At 41.6% G+C, this 21,689-nt stretch overlaps 1 protein-coding gene across 3 annotated transcripts in view; it reads right to left on the bottom strand.

The window, feature by feature from the left end:
* Positions 1–970: 970 nt before the first annotated feature.
* The window catches only part of HTR4 (5-hydroxytryptamine receptor 4), a 130,798-nt gene continuing 110,079 nt past the window's right edge, over positions 971–21,689 (bottom strand). Inside the window, exons 7-8 of one of the 3 annotated variants that reach the window (XR_009743974.1) lie at positions 2,125–2,364; positions 971–1,262 (exon numbers count right to left, since the gene is read on the bottom strand). Coding sequence is in view for 2 of the 3 variants with exons in the window: in XM_061456606.1 (XP_061312590.1) it covers positions 2,277–2,364 (88 nt within the window). In the remaining variant the exon portion in view is untranslated. Of the gene's footprint in view, positions 1,263–2,063; positions 2,365–3,963; positions 4,103–21,689 lie in introns of those variants that run through there. The other 2 variants (XM_061456606.1, XM_061456608.1) reach the window with 2 other exon arrangements.

Genomic DNA, 21,689 nt, shown 5'->3' on the forward strand with positions numbered 1-21,689 from the left:
AGAGATATATTACTAAAGCACATAAAAATATCAGAGAAAACACTTCAGGGACAACAGCAGAAACAAAGAACACCATCACTGTAGCATCCCCATGCTGCGGGTTCCATATCACTGAGTAATTTCACACCAATATATTGATGCTTTTTAATAGGGACAGAGAAAAAAGCTTTTCCAGGATTTCTTTAGGAAATTTGATACTTGAGGTGAAATCAAGACAATCTCTCCTGCGGTCCTGCATATCCAAATCCAGATAAAACCCCATGGGAGGAGTTTCACAGAGATGTAGATCATAGGAATGAAGTAGCCCTGGATGGATTTTTTCCAGACTTTCAATAATGGCCAATTTTTTCACCCACTGCTCTGTTTTGGTGTCAACAATAGAGTTGAACTGATAACAAGTTCTTTTGGAAACACAACTGTGTAAAAACAGATCATTGCCAAACTGTTCCTAATGGTGAACCAGGAATTGGTTCAAACTATCTCACCATATCTTTTCAAACAGCTCATGTTCTTCCCATTGGCATCTACAACCACAAACACCAGTAGTTTGTCTCTTTCTAACCGCTAGCGATTTTCTGCATTGGTAAGTGTCTGTCTTCTCATTAGAGCTGTTTCTGCCCAGTGTCCTTCTGAATCCTAAAGGAATATTATGTAAAGCTTTGTCAGCAACTTTTGTTTGGAAGAAGTGTTTAAAGAAGTCAGACACCATGGTTAGGAAGCCAGGTGCTCTTACCATGCACAACTTTGTTTCCTACTGAGCAACATTTTTGTTCAAAGCAGGATTTGTTTGTTTTACAGTAAATACCTGTCACATAGCAACAGAAATATTACTAAATAATAATACATATAATGTTAAGCTCCTGGGTCTAGAAGCTTTTAATGAAAAAAAAACCACATTCCTGATAAAAAATAATAAATAATGTCACCATTTCTTTTTACATTAAAAATATCTGTACATGATTACACAATATAACAAAGTACGATTTTATTTTCTAGGCCCAGGGTGACATCTCTGGGTTAGATCTTCATCTAAAAAGGGTAGAGGCTCGTAGTCTTCATCCTGCATACTTCCCACTGCATGAATATCATCTTCCCAAAGTTGTGAAGTCTACAGTATTGCCTACCCTTTCCATGCAAAGGTGGAAGCAGCTCACAAGGAACATAGCAACATCTACATGCAGGAAGCAGCTAAAGACTGAGATCTTTGCAAACGGAGGTGTGCATATGAGGATATTTGAAAGTCTTGAAACTTCTCACTTCAACTGGAAGAGAACAGAAACAAATAGAAAAATAAAGATGGAAAACACAAATAGTCTATCTTCTTAATGCAGCTTTTTAGATGGTGTAACTTTCAAGATGGCACTTGGTGATCTATTACAGACTGACTCTGTCTCTTGGCCAACCTTTCTTCTCAGTAAGAATGCCAAAAGTCTGCTCAGATGAGGATATCTCTGGCTTTGAGGGCCACATCACTTTCACTGGCCTCTGAATGGTAGAGGATGGCTGCTGTCTTTTAGCAGCTGGGCTGGATTGATACAGTGCTTGTAGAGACTTCTGTTAGCAGTGAAATGTCCTGTAGGTCCCACTGCAGCTTGTCAGGCACTATTTATGCTCAATGAGTCTTCTATCAAAGAATTTGGCCAGGAAGCACAGTAAAGCATTTACAAAGAAAGCTCTGAAGGGTAGGGTGAATCAGCAGCTCGTGCTGACCTTTTACCAGTAACTGTAATCAAAGGGCAAACACTTCCTCATTTTGCTAAAGAAAACAGTGATGTTTCTCTCCTGACAGTATCCAGTCACCGCTGGGCAGTGTCTTGCACAGATAAAGCGGGCATTTGGTCTCACATTGTGTTAGGGCTTTACCCAGAACTTGCAATCTTTTAGGTCATATCACAGAACAGAAATGGCTTGTGCACAGATGGCAGCTGGAAAGGAATAACGGAAGCCCATGTCCATGCACTGGGTGGTTTGTATCTGTGTTGTTTCCTTACATTGACAGATATCAGCTCACTCCTGGAGTAAGGCTCTGAGACAGTCATATAGCCAGCTGTCCGTGCAGATACAGGAAAGCCTCCTCAGCCATTCTGTTCATGTACCTTCCCATGCCCCCATCAATCTACCTACATGCAGCTGGATATTCATGTGAAGTCAGGGGTGGAGGCACCATGACAATGCAGGTGAATAAGTTTTCATAAAGTCCTGCTGTCCATGAATCCTTTGGTTATCCTAAAGGAATCTGTCCCTTCAGCTGAGCTATTCCTCGTCTAGGACTGTGACTAGAAACAGGACTCTTGGGATTCAGGGTCATTGTGGATGGGAAGCTTCTCATGTTCCTGATGATGCCCATTATGTAAAACAGTGTACCTGAAAGTGGAAAAACATAAAGAACAATTTGTTTATGCTAGTTAAAAGGATAAGCTTACGTAAAATGAATTCTTAAAAACCCTGAAGTACATCTTAAGAGACAGTACATCTTACAGATATCCACATCCCACATCAAGCAAATGTGAATCCCTACTTTGTTCCATGACAGGACTAAATCTTCAGTTTGATGCAGTCAAGGCAATAGCTGAAAACCAAGAACCTGTTGGTTTTCATGTATCTAAGGTGCATCTGGTAATGAGAGGGAACCAGACCGAAGAACTAAGAAACACTGATCCTCTGCAGGCAACTAAGCTACAGGCACTTCAGTTAATGTCTTCAGTACAAGCATGTCAAGGATCATTTGAGACTAACTTGGAAAGTGAATACTTGAGATGAAGACCAACATTTCAGAGCATTTCCACTTACAAGAGTAAGTAGTCTCTAGTATTGTCTTACTAAATACAGCACTTACCAGTGCTCTTCAGGTCTTATGTCCTTGGGAGGTATCATGTGATGCATATACCTTTCCCTAGTCCAAACGCCTATTGGGGGAATCAGGTGTATGTTAGGACTTTCCTCTCCTGAGTGTTTAGAGATGTAGACGTATGGTTTCTCTTAGTAACAAATGTCTAAGACATACCTGAAATATCTGCATCCCAATCAACATTAAAAAAAAAAAACAAACCCTAAGAAAATAAATAGAAGAATATACCTGTTCTGCTGTTAGCAGAAGCATTGTCAGCCTCAGGATCTGTTTGAATAATCATTAGAGAAAAGGACAGGAACTCCTCATTGTCTACATATGCAAAAACTGATCCTACGACATCAGTTTATTTGGTATTAATTATCTGGATGCATCTCTTTCTCCATTGAGTATACTTGGGACTTAGGCTCCTAATTAAGCTGCTTACAAGCCACTGAAATGTCTGAAGTAGATGATCTGAAGATCCTACAAATGACTTATCCATTAATTCCAGTAGATCAGCAATGGACTCAAAATGAAAGCCAGGGTATAAACTGCACTGCCTGTCTGGGTTTCCCTGGTGAATATACCTGGAGGAATCTACCCTCTAATGTACTGCTGGATGCTGGATGGTCAAGCTAGGCTGCCTTAATGCAGATGTCTGTATGTGCAGATATATCCACGGAACATCCCCCTTTTAGTACTCCATCACTTCAAATAATGATCATAACTTTCAATAAATGTGCTAATTCTACCGACAAGATACAGACTTGATGTAAGAAACAAGAAAAGACATTTTGCATCTAACACTGAACAGACACTCCTATCAGATGACCATGAAGCATACAAGTCATAATGAAATTTTAATTCTATATAGCAAGTCAGACATGGCACATTGTGTGAGGCCATCCAGCAGAGAGACCTCTAGCATGGTCTGCTACAGTGTTACAAAGGATGAGAGCCAGGATACCCCCTGCCCTGTGAACAAGGCAGACATAGTTCAGAGCAACTCAGGACTTGCTCAGAAGCACAACAGACAGGCACTGAAAGCTGACTTCATACAGGATATCCATAGAGCCAAACCTTTCTTCTTCTTCCTCTTCTGCAGTAGTCAGAAAACAGTTGTGCAAGATCAGCAATTTAGCAGGAGATGCCATTTGGTACAAAGATGCATTAAGCTAAAAAGAAGTCATTAAGGTGTCCCAGGGTCTCATGTGGCACAAAGTGTCAGTCTGAAGCCTCTGGCAGTTAGCTCAACAATTCCAGCTGTTTACCCTGTGGGGAAAGAGGACGATAGGAGAGGAGGAAAGAGCATTCATATGCAGGGTGCGACGGCTACACTGCAGGGGTGATGTCTTGCTCTGGCGCTGGCACATCATTCCTAAAAATCTTACCAGCACCTCCAAGAAACTGTTAAAGGAATCCTCTGCTGGCAGGGGTTTGTGCTGCCAGCATTGTTTTCACATACTGTAGTTTTCCCCTTCAAAGCTACCCACCAGCTACAGGGCACCAATTTAGTGTTGGATAAAAGACAGGATTATAACAGGCCTGCTTTTTTTTCACACCATCACATCCTAACTGATCTACTCTCTGAAAACACAATTAATTTTTCAGGCATCAGTATCTAAGGGAAGCAAGCTTCAAAGAGAAAGCAAAGCTGCACTCATTTTTGCCTCACCTAGAGGAACACACAGCTAAAATGCCTCAAATCCCACCCAGCAGAGAAGCCAAGCACCCTGAGATTTATCTTACTGACCAGAAGAAGAACACAACACTCGGACCTTGCATGTGTGGGCTGAATGTTTCAAGATGAATTTATCAAGTAGGTTTGAGTATTGAAAACAGCTGAGGAAGCCACAATATGTGAGCAGGAAAAAAATGAAAAAGGTTTAAATGCATTAAATAAATTATGGGCAGCAAATTAGTTGCTCTGCTTTCCCGCCTAATGAGTTCCTTCGATGGGATTTGTATACACCGGCATGTTAAGCTACCAAACTGAATTACAGATAGCATCCCAGGCTGCTTCTGCCCCCGGTAACCAACTCCTCCCAGAACTGGGGGTGAGCGTTTCTGTCATTTCACTTGACAGCTTTACCCAGATTGTAACCACCACCACCCAGCAATAAAGCCCAATAATGAAAAGGCATTACTACCTATAAAGGGACCCTGCTGCAGGCTATTCACATACTTGCCAAATGGTACTTTAATTGTGATGATGACCAATTTGGAGATAATTGCTTCTGCATCTCCTGCTGCTTCTGACAGTCCAATGGACTCTTTAATTAACTGGTTGAATTAGCTCTCAGCACAGCAGAGGGGAGCTGTGTGGGTTTACCCTCTGTAGACCCACGACCAGAACAAGGAACTCCAGCATTATCCTGGGAACTTGGAGAGAGCAGAGGAGAAAACATCAAGGGGATGCAGCAGCTGTTTGTGATCTCTCCACTTTTGCTCCCTGCAGAGCTGTCCCACACACCGACTTGCACAGCTTGTTGAGGAAGCAAAGCCAAAAATATTGCTGGTCTTTGGCTTCCTAATGAAAATTAGTCACTGGTTTTCACAGAGCCTGACATCCCTACTTAGCCCTCTCCTGATGGGCAAATCCCTGGCATCCAGCTTTGTCCCCCAGGATCATGCTTGTCTACTGGAAGGCAGTGCAATTTGGGGCTCCTGGCTCTGAGCACAAAACCTAACTGCATCCATTTCCTTGGCAGAGCATGACCAGGAGGAGGGGAAGCAATACCCTGATGGAGTGTGTGCCACCCCTGTCCCACAGCCTGCAGCCAGTGGTCCAGTTTCCAGAAGGGAGCCTCTGTCTGGAGATGGTGCCTGGGACTCTTTGGACAGCAGTGAATGGATGGGAATTGGAAGGTATCTGGTCTTTCCCAAAAATGCTTCCTACCAGCCCTTCATGCTTGCAGTATCTGTGTAAAGCTGCCTACGCTGGTTACACATACCCACAGCTCCTCTGCACCAGAAGTGCTGGGGAAGCCCAGCCTGCACTTCTGCAGCTGGTTTACCTGTGGATTACACCCCTGGTTTTTAATGGTAGTCCTTGCTCTGACCACTCGTGTCCATCCTTCCTAAACTCCCTGCAAACCCAAGGTCATCAGCCTGTGGGCAGTCAGTCCTGGTGGCTGCTGCAAAGGGCAAGGTGCCCCTCGCAGGTACAGAAACTGTGAGGGTTTGGATCGCATTAAAAGGTACTGCTCATTAATAAACTGAGAGCAAAGGCAGCCTTTCCCAGCTACACCTGAATCCCTGCACTTCCCAAAGCCTCTGAACAAACGCTTGGCTTAGCATTTCCCCAGCAGCCTCTGTCCCTTTAACCCTGGCAGGAGAAACTATTTTACCTAAAGGGCCATAGTAATAGCAGAGGAAAAATGAACAAAATGAATGCCTACGACTGTGGAAGCACACCAAAGCCTTCAGGTGGAATGGAGGTGAATTGCTGTAGGAAGCTGCAGCCATCCCAGGCCACTGGGGATGCTCAGCTGTCTGCTCTCAGTTCAGTAACACACCTGCTTACATTATTAATTACTTCCATTTCTGAACTGGCAGAAGGTGGTTCCTGTTGTCCTGACATTCACTGGAGACTGAGGTGAGGCTCTGCATCTGTCCCTGGGCTGGGCTGGGAAGGGTTTGTCTTTTGGGGTGGATACAGGGAGCTGTTAACTTGCTGTTCCCTGGGACTTTAGCCACCTAAATCCACTGCCCCTCTGCCAGGAAAATGAATGACACATTGTCACCAGGGAGAAAAGAGAGTTTGCACACATGTTCAGACATCAAGAGGTCAGTGTTGCTGCAGAAGTAGGTGGATGGGTATGTATGTGTTACTGATACTGCCAGGATAGCCTGGGTCTCAGCTGGGTACACAAATGGCTGCAAAGTCTGGGGATTAGACATAAATCATACACAAAGCTGATAAGCACCAAGTTTCATTGTACTGGCAAATCTTTTTGATAATCTTTATATTATAAATGCGGGATAGTTAATGACAGAGTTTCTAAATAAAGAATAGAGGAGAAAAATCTTGTATAAAATTATTTCAAGTAAGTACTGTTCTTAGCTGCTCACACTAAATCATTTGAAGTCTGTAATATCCTCCACCACTGGCCATACCAGTGACCTTATAGATGCTCTACCTGTGAGAGTCTCCTACTAGCCCCACACTCACATAATTCAGGAAAATTGCCCCAAACTGAAATGAAACTGCAGCCCTCAGACATTCCTGTCCTGGGATTTGGGGTTTGCGGCTGGTGGTTCATTAATGACTCCCTGCTGGATTGGTGCAGGGAATTCAGGCAGAGTCAGGCAAGGAGCAAGTTTTAACTGTGGCATTATTGAAAATTTGAAATAATAAGTAAAGAAATAAATGTGGAGGTTTTGTGGTACTGGAAATTTGCCCGAGTTTGTGCCAGTTTCTATGAATTTGTCTTTAAAAAACAATCAAACCCCAATAATTCTGTAAAAATGCCAAGCAGAATTTTTCTGTAAAGGCACTGCAATTTGTTGCTGTTTTCGTGAAAATTAATATTTTTAGTTTAACTTTCTTTTTGCCAACTGCTTTCATTCCAAATGAAAGATTTCAAATCAAACCAAGCGTTTTTAAACAAAAGTGAAACTCTAAAAAGTCAAAATCCATTCATGTTTCCCTGACAGTGGCGCGCTGCAGTCCAAACTGAGGAGAAATCTGTTGTGCTGAGCTCTGGCAAGCTCATTTTGGAGACAATGCATCCCTGAAAAAACCTACAGGCTCATTTAGTTTACAATTAGGAGATTTAATGGGTTGTAGTGGACGTTTAATGGAGGTCAGAGCATCGGAGAAACATGCACTTATAGAGACTTACTTGCTAGATCAAAAATAATGAGTTTCAAGCTAAAATCAGAGGTACAAGAAATGCTTTTCTCGCTCCCCCAAAATTGCCACAGTTTCAAATATTTTCCCGTTTCTGATGTGAAGCAAGTCTGCAACTTCTCATGAGACAGAAAGATAAAAAAACCTCAAAACAGAGCAGCCCCCAATTCATGTTCAAGGCCTTTTTCTGCCTTTTCTCAAGGTGACTGATCTAACCACTGCATTAGTGGCAATTTTGCATGAGTGAGCACTCATCTGAGTGCTGCCTCTTTCGTTTTCTCCTTGCTCCAGCTGTTGATTGCCAGCACTCCAAGTGAAACATTTCAGAACATGTTTCTTCCTTCATATCCAACTAGAAACTACCCCAGGACCCCAGAAAACTTCTTAGTAACAGCTTTTGTACAGCCAGTTTGCACCTTCGAAGGTAGTGACAATGGTTGCAGAGGCAACCCAGAAAACACAAATATTTCTGGTTATTCTTAATGAACCCAATCATTTTTTTCCACTGTTCTCCCATTCCTCCCTCCTTTGGTTCTGGTCCCAGCAGGCTCAGGGAGGCAGACAGGAGTCCTGCACCTTTGCATCTCATTCTCCACTGCTTCCCCTGAGTTCTGCCTGCAAAATTCTGGTGACTCCATGGCTGTGCCACAGCCGCGGGGTACAAGAGATGCCAGTTGCTTTGGTGCAGAAGAGCAAAGCTTTAAGGCATAGGAGTGCTGTAGCCTTTTTTCTGAGCAGCTCACCAGTGGCACAGCCCTTAGACTGCCCACTGAATGATGATCTGCCACAAGTGGCATCTTGGGGTAGCCTGGGTAGAACATATTCATAAGGAGATTTGAGGGCCAGGAATCAGAGCCTGGATAATGTCCAGAACTGGAGAAGCAGAGATTCCTTCAATCTGAACAAAGAAATCTTGACACTGTGCCTCTGCTTTCACCTGTGCTCAGATCAGATCCTTAAGTCTTGATGTAAAAATAGTGGGGCAGGAGGTCTCAGATATAAAATATTGCAAAGGAGTTGAAATGAAAAGAATTGTTTCCAGATCTATCACACACTTGAAGCTTGAAAAGTGAAGCCAGTATAATAGGATTTCCAAGAAGGAAGGCAAATAGGTGATGAATACTCCCAGTTACACTACGAAGCAAATAACATCTTGTTATTTGCAGAAGCACCCAGTAGAATTGTTGGGACTAGAGAAAGACAAGATGTTACTATGTAAGAGTAAGTGGTACTTGTAAGTGATAAACTGTGAAGATGTACACTTTGTTGAGCAGAGAGTGCCATTTTAATAATGGAATCTACCATTATTGTACTCAACTGCGTAATGACGATAGACCATAGGAAGAGTTTGCACATAGGTAGAAGCTGTCTGGAGCCATGTTTTAAGTGGAATTGAGCTTCCAAATTGAATAAAGAATTTAAGCTTTTCTTAGATTTGAAAATTGTGTTGGTCCACAATTTATCTTTCTCTTCCTTTAAGTCACAGCTGCCAAACTCCTCTGCGGTTTCCTATCTGGGATGTATGCAACACTATTGTAGCTTCACACTTACTATCGTGTCCATTTCACAAAGCCCCATTTTTTTCTGATGGACTTACAGAAAAAGAATAAATAACTCTCTTCAATGTCCAATTGGGTTTATGGTTAACAATCATTTGGCAGAGCAGAGTAGGTTATTTTAATGAACACATCATTCTGAAATAAGCCTTCCACCGTCTGTTCAGTTCCATAATTATAAATGCAAACAACATAATTCATAAATGCACTATAAAAGAAAGGGAACGAGAGAACAGCTTAAGATGACTGTTTGTTAGTTATTCCAGACAGTGATGCATCTGCTTACTTTATTCCTGTTCCAGGAGCAGGTAGAAAACAGTCTTTTAATTCTGTATTTTATGGCAATCACTAAGCCATAGTAAATGATTCCCTGTAGACGATAGAGATATCATTAAATGCAGTATGGTTTCTGGTTGGTATCATTATTTAACCGTATCTATGATCGATGTGCCCAAGAAAGCTCACACAGAGCACCTTGAATCACAGTGGGCCAGGAATAAACTTGGACATGTTTTCTAGAACAGCAGGAAAGAGCCTGTGCCATTGGAGTGCCTTTCAGGGTCACAGGAGCTAAGGATAAAGATGACGATGCTGTTGTCTCCCTGAAAAGATGTTTTTGACATTTTTGAAAACTGGGAAATCTTTGGAAACAGTCAAAACTGAGAGGGGTGTCAACATAAAATCCAAGAAACCCTGGAATTTGATATTATAATCTGTGACATTTTTCAATTTGAAAGAGGAAAATTTAAATCTTAAATACACAAAATGCCAAAATGCAATGAGAGCAAAAGATGTTGTTTTGTTCTCATTTCCTGCTGAAAAAATCCAAACACACAATCCAAATTAAATGTATTTTGATGAAACATTTGATTTTAATTTTCAAAAGGCCAGTACAGAATTGTCCCTCTCACCATTACCAGGTTCATAGACTCCATAAAATTAAAAGCTTTCTCATAAATGCAGTCTCTGAGCTGAATGACTCATGCTTCCAGCCACTAAAGTGAACTTCCACATTTGGCCATCAGTAGAAAATCATTATAGCAGGATAAGAATACCCCCTACCTACACAACATGATTACTGTGGCAAAATGGAAGCAGAAATTACAAGCTTGCTCTGTTTTATTGATACATATCAACATTGCAGAACAATGTAAATGAGTTTCATATTCAATGTTACAAAGCTAGCAATAGATCTAATACTTCCAGGATGAATAGCTCCTGATTTTTCTTTGTGGGTTTCTCATTTCTTCCTGTTTCTGAGATGAGCAAGATACTTGCAGGATTTCCTAGCAATAAGGTTTAAGCTTTTGTGTAGCATCTTTGTGCTGCATCTGGTTGACCTGCAAGCCAGAGGAGACCAGCGTTTTATCAAAGGTGAGTTTAATAAAGATAGGTCTTTCACTGCACCTCCACATGACTCCCTGTGATCTGCTTTGTCCAACAGAAGTCAATTCAAAGAGAATCTCTCATCTAAATGTGTGAGAAACCAATGAATATAAAAAGAGTGCATGAACTCAGAAAGCACAGTGAAAACTGCTCGAAGAGAACTCCCCCAAATATCAGATATATTTCCGTCTAACTTTGTAGAGATGATACACTTAATGTTTGTCTCTTGTGTGTTCCCAATCAAGCAGGGTGGAGGAAGCTGGATTTCAAACCAGATAAAGCCAGGCGTGCAGATGGTGCTGCCGTCAGTATGGCTGGCTGCTGCTCCTGGCTGGGGGCTGTTAGGCTGCACTGCAGACGGATGTCTCCATCCCCTCCTCCTCTGCTGATTTCTCTTCGTTGCAAGCTGACAGCCTGCAGATACGGTATGATTATCTGGGTAAAGTGGCTGGGGTAGATGATTTGCTAAATTGCCTACTGGAGCTCTGGTGGGGAAACAGACGACCAGACATGGTCGGTATCTGTCTGTCCCCTTGCAGCCAGGCCCAGGAAAGCAAGTAACGTGGCAAAGAAAGTGACATCCATCCTCTGCAATGAGCCTTACAACAGGGGCAGTCCTTTGCCTTCAGTGTCTTCTGTTCCAGTCTTGGGGAAGGTTCGTAATTTATCTATGTGTAAAACCCACCTAGTCACTGGTCTTGATTTCTCAAGCACCATCAGCACCAAAGAGAAAATATTCTTAAGTTCTTAAAATGCTATAGCCAAATTTGAAGTCTGTCCTAGTCTTAACTTATTAGTTAATCTTTTAGATAAACAGAAGCAAATACCAGTGGACCATTCCTCCTCTGAGATGATGCAGCCCTTTGGGAAACACATGGGTAAAATCCACAGAAATATCATCAAAAGTTCAGTTTTCCCATTGCAGCTAAATGGTGAAAATTTGGATCTGAGAAAAACATTTGGATTGCTAAATTATTTATACAGATCTGACAGGAATGTAGAATTTAAAGTCCTTTGTAGCCAAATGTAAATACAAATTTGTCTCTATCTCATGACAAGTGTTTATTTTTTTTCCACTCTTGAGCAGTTATGCTGAATATCTTAATTATCTTTAAATCAAATATTGCTGCTCAGACCTTGGGAGCGGGAACTAAGCTCTCATCATTCTTTACTAAATTTCAGCTAGAGGTTTTAAAACCAGCTGTCTCCAGCCCACATAATCCAGCCTTCAGTACATTTTATAAGACTTCTACATGCCTCCTCATTTTAAAATTAGCAAAGAGTGCTGCAAGTAAGCAAAGCCCTTGAGTGAGAGAAACACGCTGCTGGGGAAAAAAAACTACTTTCTTTGATTCTGACAAGTCACAGGAAACAAAGAAAGCATCTATTGATACGTTTACTTCTCTCCTTTATTCTTCCATTGTTGCATTGTTCGTGAAGGATGTTTTCCTTAGCTGAAACTTGACTTTTCTCTCACTTTTACAAGCCACCTCTGGCTGCTACTTGCTCTAATGACCTGCAAGATCCAGGACAGGTTCCCAGGCCACCTCAGTCAAACACGGGCCATGTATTCCTGTATAGTATCAGGCAAGTCACTGTAGCTACGTGAGGGATGTCATCCAAAAGCAGAAGTGTGCAGGTAATGCCTGGTGGATATGTGACTGCACCCACACACAGGCACTGCGGTTTTAGGTTGATGTACAATAGAAATGTTTTTTGTTTTTATTTTCCTGGCAAAACAAGACCAGAATCCTCTCTAGTTCATTTATTTCTGTGTGTTTACACTAGAAGCATATCTTCTTTAAGGAGGATGTTTAGCTCCTTTGAAAAGTCCAGGCAAATAATAAACTGAAATATGGTTTTGAAATAAAATGTCAAAACACTTCAGCATCTTGTTTCCTTTTCATTTTCTCCTGCTGAAAACATTTGCTGAATTTGACCCAATTGGTTTGTTTCCCTCAAACTGCAAGTATTCATTATTATTCTTTTTATTGCCAGGCTCTATTAATGAGTTTGGTTTAAGAAAAATCGTAGAAACCCATTAAAGCTACTTTAACTTCAACAGCTAAGTCCCAGCACACTGGTCCTTTGCTCAGAAGACCCCTGTTCAGTGAATGGAGGAAAATCATATTGGTCCCTCTGGTAGAGTGCTAAACACAACCCTTCACTTGGCACAGGAAATAGATTGGACAGAGACTGATTAATGAAGATAACTAATTAGGAGCCTGGCCTCAGTCAGCCAAGGCATTTCACATAGATCCGCAAAGAAACAGAGTCAAATTCAATAAAAAATAGGGCTGAAGGAACATATTTTTACATGTCATTATCTCTGGGTACTGGCTAAAACCTTTTTCATAATGTTATAATGGCTCATTGTATTGAATAACAACCTCTTGAGATGATAATTACATTCTTGATAGACATAAAAAGTTAAAAACAGGAATATGAGTACATTACTTTAATGCTAAGCAAATAGACAAATGCTAAGTGTGTGCTAATAAGAACAGAGATCAGCTAAGTTCTTCAGTGAGCTATTTTAAGAAACTGTTAATGGAAGATTACTGGGCACTCAGGTCAGCTCAAGACTTCAGAGGTGCTTTTCCTATTTGATTGTGGGCAATCCATGGTGTTTCTTTCATTGTGGATAAAATAGAGGTAATAATACTCTGTATGCTTTGTCTTTAGATTTTTAGCCTCTTTGGATCAAGCACTGTGTCATTTCAAACATGAATGTGTCTGGTACAACTAAATCATAGCTTGGTTCAGGGCTATGGTGCACCAGCAGCAGCAATTAATCACATAAAAATAGTTTGTTCCAATTTTAAAATGTCAGAAATGCTTTCCAGGACAGAGCAATCTACATCTGTAGGAAAGGTGGTTTATTTATTGAAGAACTTCTTTCCTCTACTAAATCCTTCGCACCCTCAGAGACTGGGAATATTCTGCCTTTGGATCACTGACTGTAACTCCAGCTCTCAGGCTGGAGAAGTCAAAACAGGGAGATGGCTGAGCTTGCTTTGGACCTCCTGTTTCTCATTGCTGTCACAATAATTAGATTCCACTTTTCCTCTAGTTCTTTTAGCACTTCTTACTCAAAAGGCTGAAGCCTCCTGTGCTGTAATGGTCTCGCTGCAGCTCTGCAGTGCTGTGCTTGTGATGCTGGGCTGGTGTCGGGACAGGATGCTCCCTTTGCACAGAGCAGCGCCCACCGCAGCTGCCCTCTCTTCTGCTGACCAGGTAACACTGGTGTCCTCTTTTAGACTTCAGCATCTCACTTTTACCTGACATGATTACAGACAAGTGGAATGAACTAGCCTGGCTAGGCACTGCGCCTGTTTGACCAGACCTACACTGACCTAGTTTATTTTACATTGCATCTGGTGGAGATTGCTCTGAACATTCATTTGATGTTTTTCACTGTTGTCCAGTTATTAACTGTAACATGGATGTTACTATGACATGCCTGAGATGATTATTAGTAACTTTTAAGTAAGAACAGCAAACAATCTCTGAGTGGGGCCTGAAAGAGGTGAGAAATACAGGATGTGATTCAGTGAGCATATTGTGTATAGCTTGTTTATCTTCCTGCCTACCCAGTTCCTAGCTCTTGTCTTATGAAACCAAACCTTCAGTAGCAAGCAGCTGGACAGGCTAAATTTGTCAGTATTAAGCAGTGCAACCATTGGAAAATTTAATACTTTGGGTGAAGGTCACCAGGTCTCCTCTGTGAGCCAGAATCACTGGGATGCGGGTGGCCTGGTGGCTTTTCAGACATGAACCAACAGGGCTCAGCTGAACCTTAAGTGAACCAAATAACCATGTACCTAAAACACACCGTCACTGTGGCCAGAGAGGTTTTTTTCTATCAGCCTGACCCAAAGCAGCAACACTTAACTGAGAATGAAGTTTCTGTTTCCTGGAAAGCTGATAAAACTCTCATTGCTGTTGCCCTTTGCTCCCATGGCCCGGTTGCATTTTCCCTTTCATGCTCAAGCAGGTGCTTGTGCCTTCCAGAGCTGTCAAACGTGGCAGTTTTTAAACAGCAAAACTCACATTAAAAATAATCAGCCTCATTATACCATTAGCAGTTGTAATCGTGTCAGAACAATAGCTGCCACGTTCCTCCAGCACATCCCAAATGCATCACGCTCTCCTCTCACTAGAAAGATTAGCAGTTTGTATCTCACCTCTGGCTGGGTGCAAGGATGAGAATCACAAGCTCCCCTATGCAGAAAAACACCCAACTTGGGATGTGTGAGGGATAACGACTCCCAGCTCCCCTCCACTCTGTTCATGGAGACCTGCTGGGGCCCTGCCACCCCCAGCTCTGCCCCTGCCAGCTCCTGGTGCTGAGCAGCACTGTGGATCTTTAAACAGAAAGCTGATGTTAGCTAGTGCCCCTCCTGACCCTGCTGGAGGGCTTGAAGATGCCCCTCACCTTGAGCACTGAACTTGACTACTGCAAAATAGCAGCATATGGTGCCATAATTTAAAAATAAGCCTGCTTTGCTTTTTGTTTACAGCTGCTGGAGCAAAGTCTGGAGAAGCAGCCTTGGATCTCATGTCAGAGTGAACCAGGATTGAAGAAGGCATCACCAGGAGGGTCCCCAGGAACCTGGGCTAAAAGGTACCTTTTTTCTCATTCTAACAAGTCCAGTGGATGCATCAGAGCTACGACAGAGATTATCAGCTACCCCATGCCACCTCTATGCTGATGGGGCTGTATGACTTGCCATGACTTTATCCAGCCTAATTTTGGGCATCCAAAGGGTGTTTCTACAGTGGTTTCGCCAAGAGACTACTTCATGTGCTAATGCAACCAAGATGATGGAGTCAGTCCAGAGATGTAGACTTCTTCCATGACAGATTTTCAACTTGTTAATGTTGTAAGAGTTAATGTTTTCACAAGAGAAACAAAAACTTGGGCAATTAAGAACAGAAAATAAGCTAACCTTAAAATTGACAAAGGAGCTATTTGTTTCCAGTGAGTTAAATCCATTTGCTAGTTATAAACACCAGGGTAAACAAGTAAGCAAATGAGTGAGGCCATTCAATGCCATGCTGCAGAAGACAGGCACTTTCCCTTTTTTTTCACATTAGCTCTGTATTTCCATTTCTTTCTCGTTAACGTTAACTTTGGCACTACATTATATGCTCTAATTACCTGCAGATTTTGGCCTACAGTTCATTTTTACACCATAATTAATGCAACATTCATAAGAGGCCCAATCTGATAATTAGGAGAGTACCTGGAAGTGCTCACTTATGTTAGAAATACACAGCAGCATGTCAAGAGTGGTTTATAACTACCTGCAGATGGGACAGCTCGTAATAGGCTTCTGGTTTTTAAGTAAGGTGTTTCAATTACCGAAGTACAAGCAAGATCAATTAGGAATATTCAAATGAAAGATAATGAATGGCTTTTAATAAATTGAGTACTTGCAATTGGCACAATTAGATCTTTCATCTGCTAGGAAAAAGCCACAAGCCATCCGTTAAACCTGTGGAATGAAATAGTGGCAAAAACACCTGGATTGGTTTCCTTGTGCCCTGGAGATATCACAATTCCCAAATGTATCGCAGACCAGCAGCCATCAGACCCAACACTGTCTTTTGCTTGTCAGGCTTCAAATGTGCCACAGTGTCAGAAGTGTAGGTGTCTGGGGAATGGGTGGCTTTTCTGCGGTGACATATCCAGTGAAAAATGACAATTGCAGTTTATTGAAGTCTTTTGGCAAAAAATTCTTCATCATTTCATGTGCCTACTTTGTGTGTGCAATAACAGAACTTTCTGGTGTCAAAACAAGGCTTTCTATGAAGAATTGCATGTTTTATAACAATTTATAGCATATGCGTGTTGTTAATGTCAGTCACTAGTTTAAGTTCCTTTCTGAATAACAAACTATCACAAACTCCCTCACAGCATCTGGGGCTCACGCATATTCCCTCCTACTCCACAGCCTGCCAGTAAGTTTTCTGGTCACCGGGGTACATACCATCCTTTCATGCCTTTTGTAGGGCCAGTTCACACATGTGCCCATGCAACATCTATGGTTTGGTATCCTAGTATCTTCTGGGTATCGTGACACTTGTGTTGCGAAACTGTAAATATGTTAAGGCAAATAATGGTAAGATATGAAAATCCTGTTTTCTGTTAATGGAATAAAAGAACCCAGTATTAAGACCAAAACTAATAATAAAGATCCTCATTAGTGCCTTTAACATCTCAACTACTATGTGCTTTGGTTTAGGTTGTTATCTTAACTTCTAACTTAAGGTAAAGTTTCTTTGGCTACAGTAGCTGCTGCTTTTTCTCAACTACACATCCTGCTCCCAGGGAAAGACAGGTCAGGTAGTAAACACCAAGTTTCACTGATGTGTTGAATGGGAGTTGCCAATCCTCTTTCCGCCCTCCCCACGGTTTTTCAATTTGCCTTTCTATGATATGCATAACTAGCACAATCCTGACTGAGACTGCTTCTATCTTACAATCTATTAGGTATGAATTTGTTAAACTTTACATGTCATATTATGAAAAATATTACAATTGGCAAACTTTTGAGCTGTGCTTATAGCTACTGTTATTTTGCAAGCATTTTATTAGGATTAAATGTCACTCCACAGATGGTGACATTGGCAGTGGGTGCTTGATTTGAGTAAAATCTTCATATTCCCCTCCATACGATCTTGGTTTGATAAGTGCATACCATGTTTTTCCTCAATGCAGCAAGAACAGCAGCGGACCCTACATGCCCCACATCATACTCTGTGTTTCTATATATGCCCAACTTGCAAACATTTATTCCTTATATCACTTTCATAGACAGTTTATCCTCATTTTTAGCTTGGTTAAAAACAATACCAAAATAAGTCAGTAAGTACATCTTCCTTGGTGGTTGTGTTTTCATTCCCCTGTTGTTCCTCAGGAAAGATGATGCTTCATTTGCTCATCCACCTTCCCTGCCAAGAGCTAATTCACAGCTAGGTTATATCGTCTTCAGGAGTGTGCTGGGGAGGACAGGAGGTGCCTTTGACAGCTCCTTCATTTCAGTATGATTCAGAGGTTGCTGAGTCCTCATTTTCTGTTAGCTATATCCCCAAACATCCTGTGATAATAGCCTGTTATGTGACTTCAGCCTTTCCAATCGCAACAGGAGTAGTTCCTGGACATCTGCTAACAAGGATCTTGTATGAGTGATGCCAGTTACTGCTCCCTCTAGGCTCAGGGACCCTCTGAACTTCTGTGTGCAAGAAGGACCTAAAAAAAATTTCTTATCTGAGCACCATAAGCAGAACCTCATCTGTTTTGAAGAGGTCCAAAAGAATAATGCCAAACTCAGTCTGAACATTCGAAAACAGCATGTCCAAGGATGCTTCTTCAAGTGTCAGGAGAGGGAAAAATCTGAAGTGGAAAGAGCATAGCTGCAAACAGTTTCTAATTTTGGGGAGTGTGAAGGGAATCCAAGAAACTAGGGAGCATAATCAAAGCAGATATTTATTCTCTGGTGGCTTTCAGAAACTGAAAAGAGACCTTGGCAATCCCTTTTGAGAACCTTTGATACACAAATGCCTTGTAGATTGGAACATGACACTTCAGAGCTGTATTGATCTATGTATTGACTTTGATCATAGGAGAAGGTAACTACTGCAATCAAAATATCTGGCAATCAGCTGGGAGAAATGCACACAATAAAGGATGTATGGCTGATAGAGTCATACTCCTTCCCCAGATGACACAATTTAGCTTTCAGTTTCTGGGGGGGAGGAAATTTAGCTTCAGGTGAAAGGAGTCATTTATTCTATTTATTCTACTTGATGTAAAGTGAAATGCAGGCAAAAAAACCCAAAATAATGATTTTATGAATAATGAGTCTTCAGATTGACTCAGCCAAGTTTGAGTCCTTTAAGCATATATGAAGCTCTGGAGATTGTTGGAATGGGTCTGTGGAATGTATATTTTTATTGGCATTCAAGTTACATTTCATAGTTAAACCTGCAAATGACAGAGAACAACCACAACAGTACCTGGTACATAAATCTGAATGCTGTCAAGATAGATCAGAAACATACTTGCCATTTGCGCTGTGGCAATAAACATTGTATGTTTTAAATAATCATATAGGTTCAGAATCAAGAGGCTGATTTGCTTCAGATGGGATAGATAAACCCAAAGTCATCAAATCTTGCAGCAAGACCACTCTTAGCACAGCTACAAGCGGTCTCCGCAGCATAAGAAACCAAGCACAGGTGCCTGGGAAGAAGGATGATGTCCCAGGAAGCCTCAGGAGCAAAACTTCCCTTCAATCCACAAATGAAACTTCTATCTGCATGAGAACTGCTATTAGCTTACTTGAGGAATTTCTTTATAGTCTATCCAGCACAAGAAATATCAGTACCTTATTTAAACAAAAAATGTTTAAAATGTAAAACCAAAACCAGACATAAAGTAAGCAAAACCCCATCTGTGTTTTTCCTCAGTTTTCCTCAGTTTTTCCTTCAGCCTAAGCCAACAAGGTTGTATTGGTCAGGTTTGCTTTACAGGGTGGGACCATGACCATGTCCATGCAGTATTTTCCCTGAGACATCTGCTTATCTGGCTGAGCTCTGCTGTGTCTTTGTAACTAAGGGCATCTCAGAGGCTGTTGCTGCCCGAGGGTTTAAAGAGAAAATGCTGCTCTGTCAGTCAAAGGTATCTAGGAAAACAAGCTGGGAACTTTCAGATAAGGGCTTAAAACTGAGAATACCTGCATGTGCTGCCTTGGAGGTCGATTCCTCAGGGCAGAGCTGGTTTTCCTGAGCCAGGCTAACCACAGGGGCAATTTCTTTCCCCTCTCACATAATGAATCTCTCGCTGGTGGCCCCAGTGCTTCAACCTATGGACCTGGTGTCCAGAGCACCACAGTCCTATGCTGTACAGTACTTCAGACGCATCATTGAGACCAACATACTGCAGCTTTTCTAAGCCTTGGCGTAAGTTGGTGGATTATCACCCACTCTTTGTGTCTCTTCGTGTTTGTACCTGTATGTGTAAATACTTTATTTGCATATATCAGCTGTTAGCACTACACTACTGCTATTTCATGATTTCTTTTAGTCCTTCTGCAGATACGAGTATCTTTCAGGGCTCACAGAGCTTGCAGGCCCTACCTGTCCGTTGCTTTATATATTGCCTTCAGATTTAAAGTGCAGAAGCAAACAAGTAAGTCCAGACTTCTGAAAGTTGTGATATGCCCTTCCTTGGCTTCTCTTGGGCCTGTCTATTTTCTGCTTCAGAGAAGATGACATAGTCTATAAATCTCTGCCTTAGCTTCTGCTTTGGTAAATAAACATTGCTCAGATTTATGTTTGTTCACTTCTTGAGGGAAAGCAAAGCAATGATACATGTAGCAAATGGGACAGAAAATTGCATTTCACCTAGCAAGTTTCAAATGTAACTGACTTAAGCTTTGGCTCAACTACAACAATCACTGATCCATCCTTTTAGGAAATAACCACAGTTCTGTACCTACTTCATGTTACATTGAGGCAATCTAAGATGAGCTTTGCCCAGTGATTTAGCAAAAGATCACATGCATGATTAGCATGATACTTGCTACATGTATAAAACACAACGTTTTGCCCTCTTCTTCTGCAAACTCATCTTTGTTTCTATAAAAATATGAAGGCATATTAGCCCTTACAGGAGAAAAATACTAGGAGGTGTGCTGGATTTGCCCATGTTTGGGTTTTATTATTTTATCAGGCTAAATAATTTTATTATTTAGCTCAGGCTAAACCCCTTGCTTGCCCTTCTGACATTACCAATTATTTTTAGAAGTGAAATGATTTATCCTAGAATAGAGATCTCTGATTTGGCCAAAGCATATGGTTTTCACACACTGTGCCTCTAAGCCTTTCACTTGTGCTACCAATCACTTGTTGTAAGCAAAGTCAAATATTTATCTTTGGGTGTCTAAAGTGTGACACTGGTTTCCTTTCAGAACTCTGCTATCTTAAAGCTAATATCTGAGAAAAGTGTTCTCTGGTGAGGGCGTTGTCACACCCTTGGCTAATGAGCACATTTGAGAAGTGTGATTTCAGTCATACACTGCAATGAAATTCAAAGTTTCCAAACATCCCCTGTCACACTGAGAATATCAACACTGAGCTCCTGGTTAAATGTTCCTTTCTAAGCTAGATGTGACCCTGAGAGCTCTGAGTTTCTACTCCAGTTGCTCACGAGAAGAGGAGAGAAGAATGCCTGTTACAGAATTCAGTACACCTGTTTTCATGACATGTCTTGTTGACTCTGAAGCTTGCAGATAAGTGAGTTTAATTAAAACCTCTGGGCTGAGTATACCACAGTAAAGTATGGATAAAGCAAGGATAGAGCCTCAGGAGCTCACTGCTCTCTCTTCTTTACAATTCACCAACATGTAATGACAGAAGAATCCAAAGGACTTGGGGTGCTGAAGGCACTGGCTCAAGGTTACAGCTTCTGCACCTTGTCAAAGCAGCCAACCTCAACTTTCTCTGGAAGCCATAAAGCAATCAGCCCCCAGGACACCTCAGTAATTACCTGCATGGTCATGGGAAGGGTTAGAAGAAGAGCGATGATCACAAAGCTCACAGTTCTCAGTGCACAATCACACCAATTATGTCAGGAAAATACAAGAGTTTCAGGATCAGACACTCTAAAATGACAAGCAATTTTATTCAGTCAAAGGTCATTCGTGTAACAAGCAGCTTACCTCCTTACTTCAGCCCCAGACTGTTCCTATTTCAGACCTATCAAATGGGTTTACACATCATGATCTCCACACTGAGCTTCCAGCCAGATCTCTCGGTGTTTTCCCTAACACTGTAGGATGGGTTATCTGAAATATAAGCCTTATTTAGCAAGCAGAGATGCCAACTGTACTGACCCTGTGTTTCTACAGCAGTCTGGAAACTACTTTTGAACAGGACCACAGATTAGTGGCTCCAGATAGACTCATCACCTCATATGCCATTCAAAAAAGCAATTCAGTTACCAACATGAAAGTAATTTCAGCAGATTATATTGGTGCAAAGAGTGTTTTTT

This window comes from Pezoporus flaviventris, unplaced genomic scaffold, assembly GCF_033815535.1.
Source record: "Pezoporus flaviventris isolate CSIRO_AGI_PZ_B2104156 unplaced genomic scaffold, CSIRO_AGI_Pfla_v1 ptg000023l, whole genome shotgun sequence".
NCBI classification, from domain to species: Eukaryota; Metazoa; Chordata; class Aves; order Psittaciformes; family Psittacidae; genus Pezoporus; species Pezoporus flaviventris.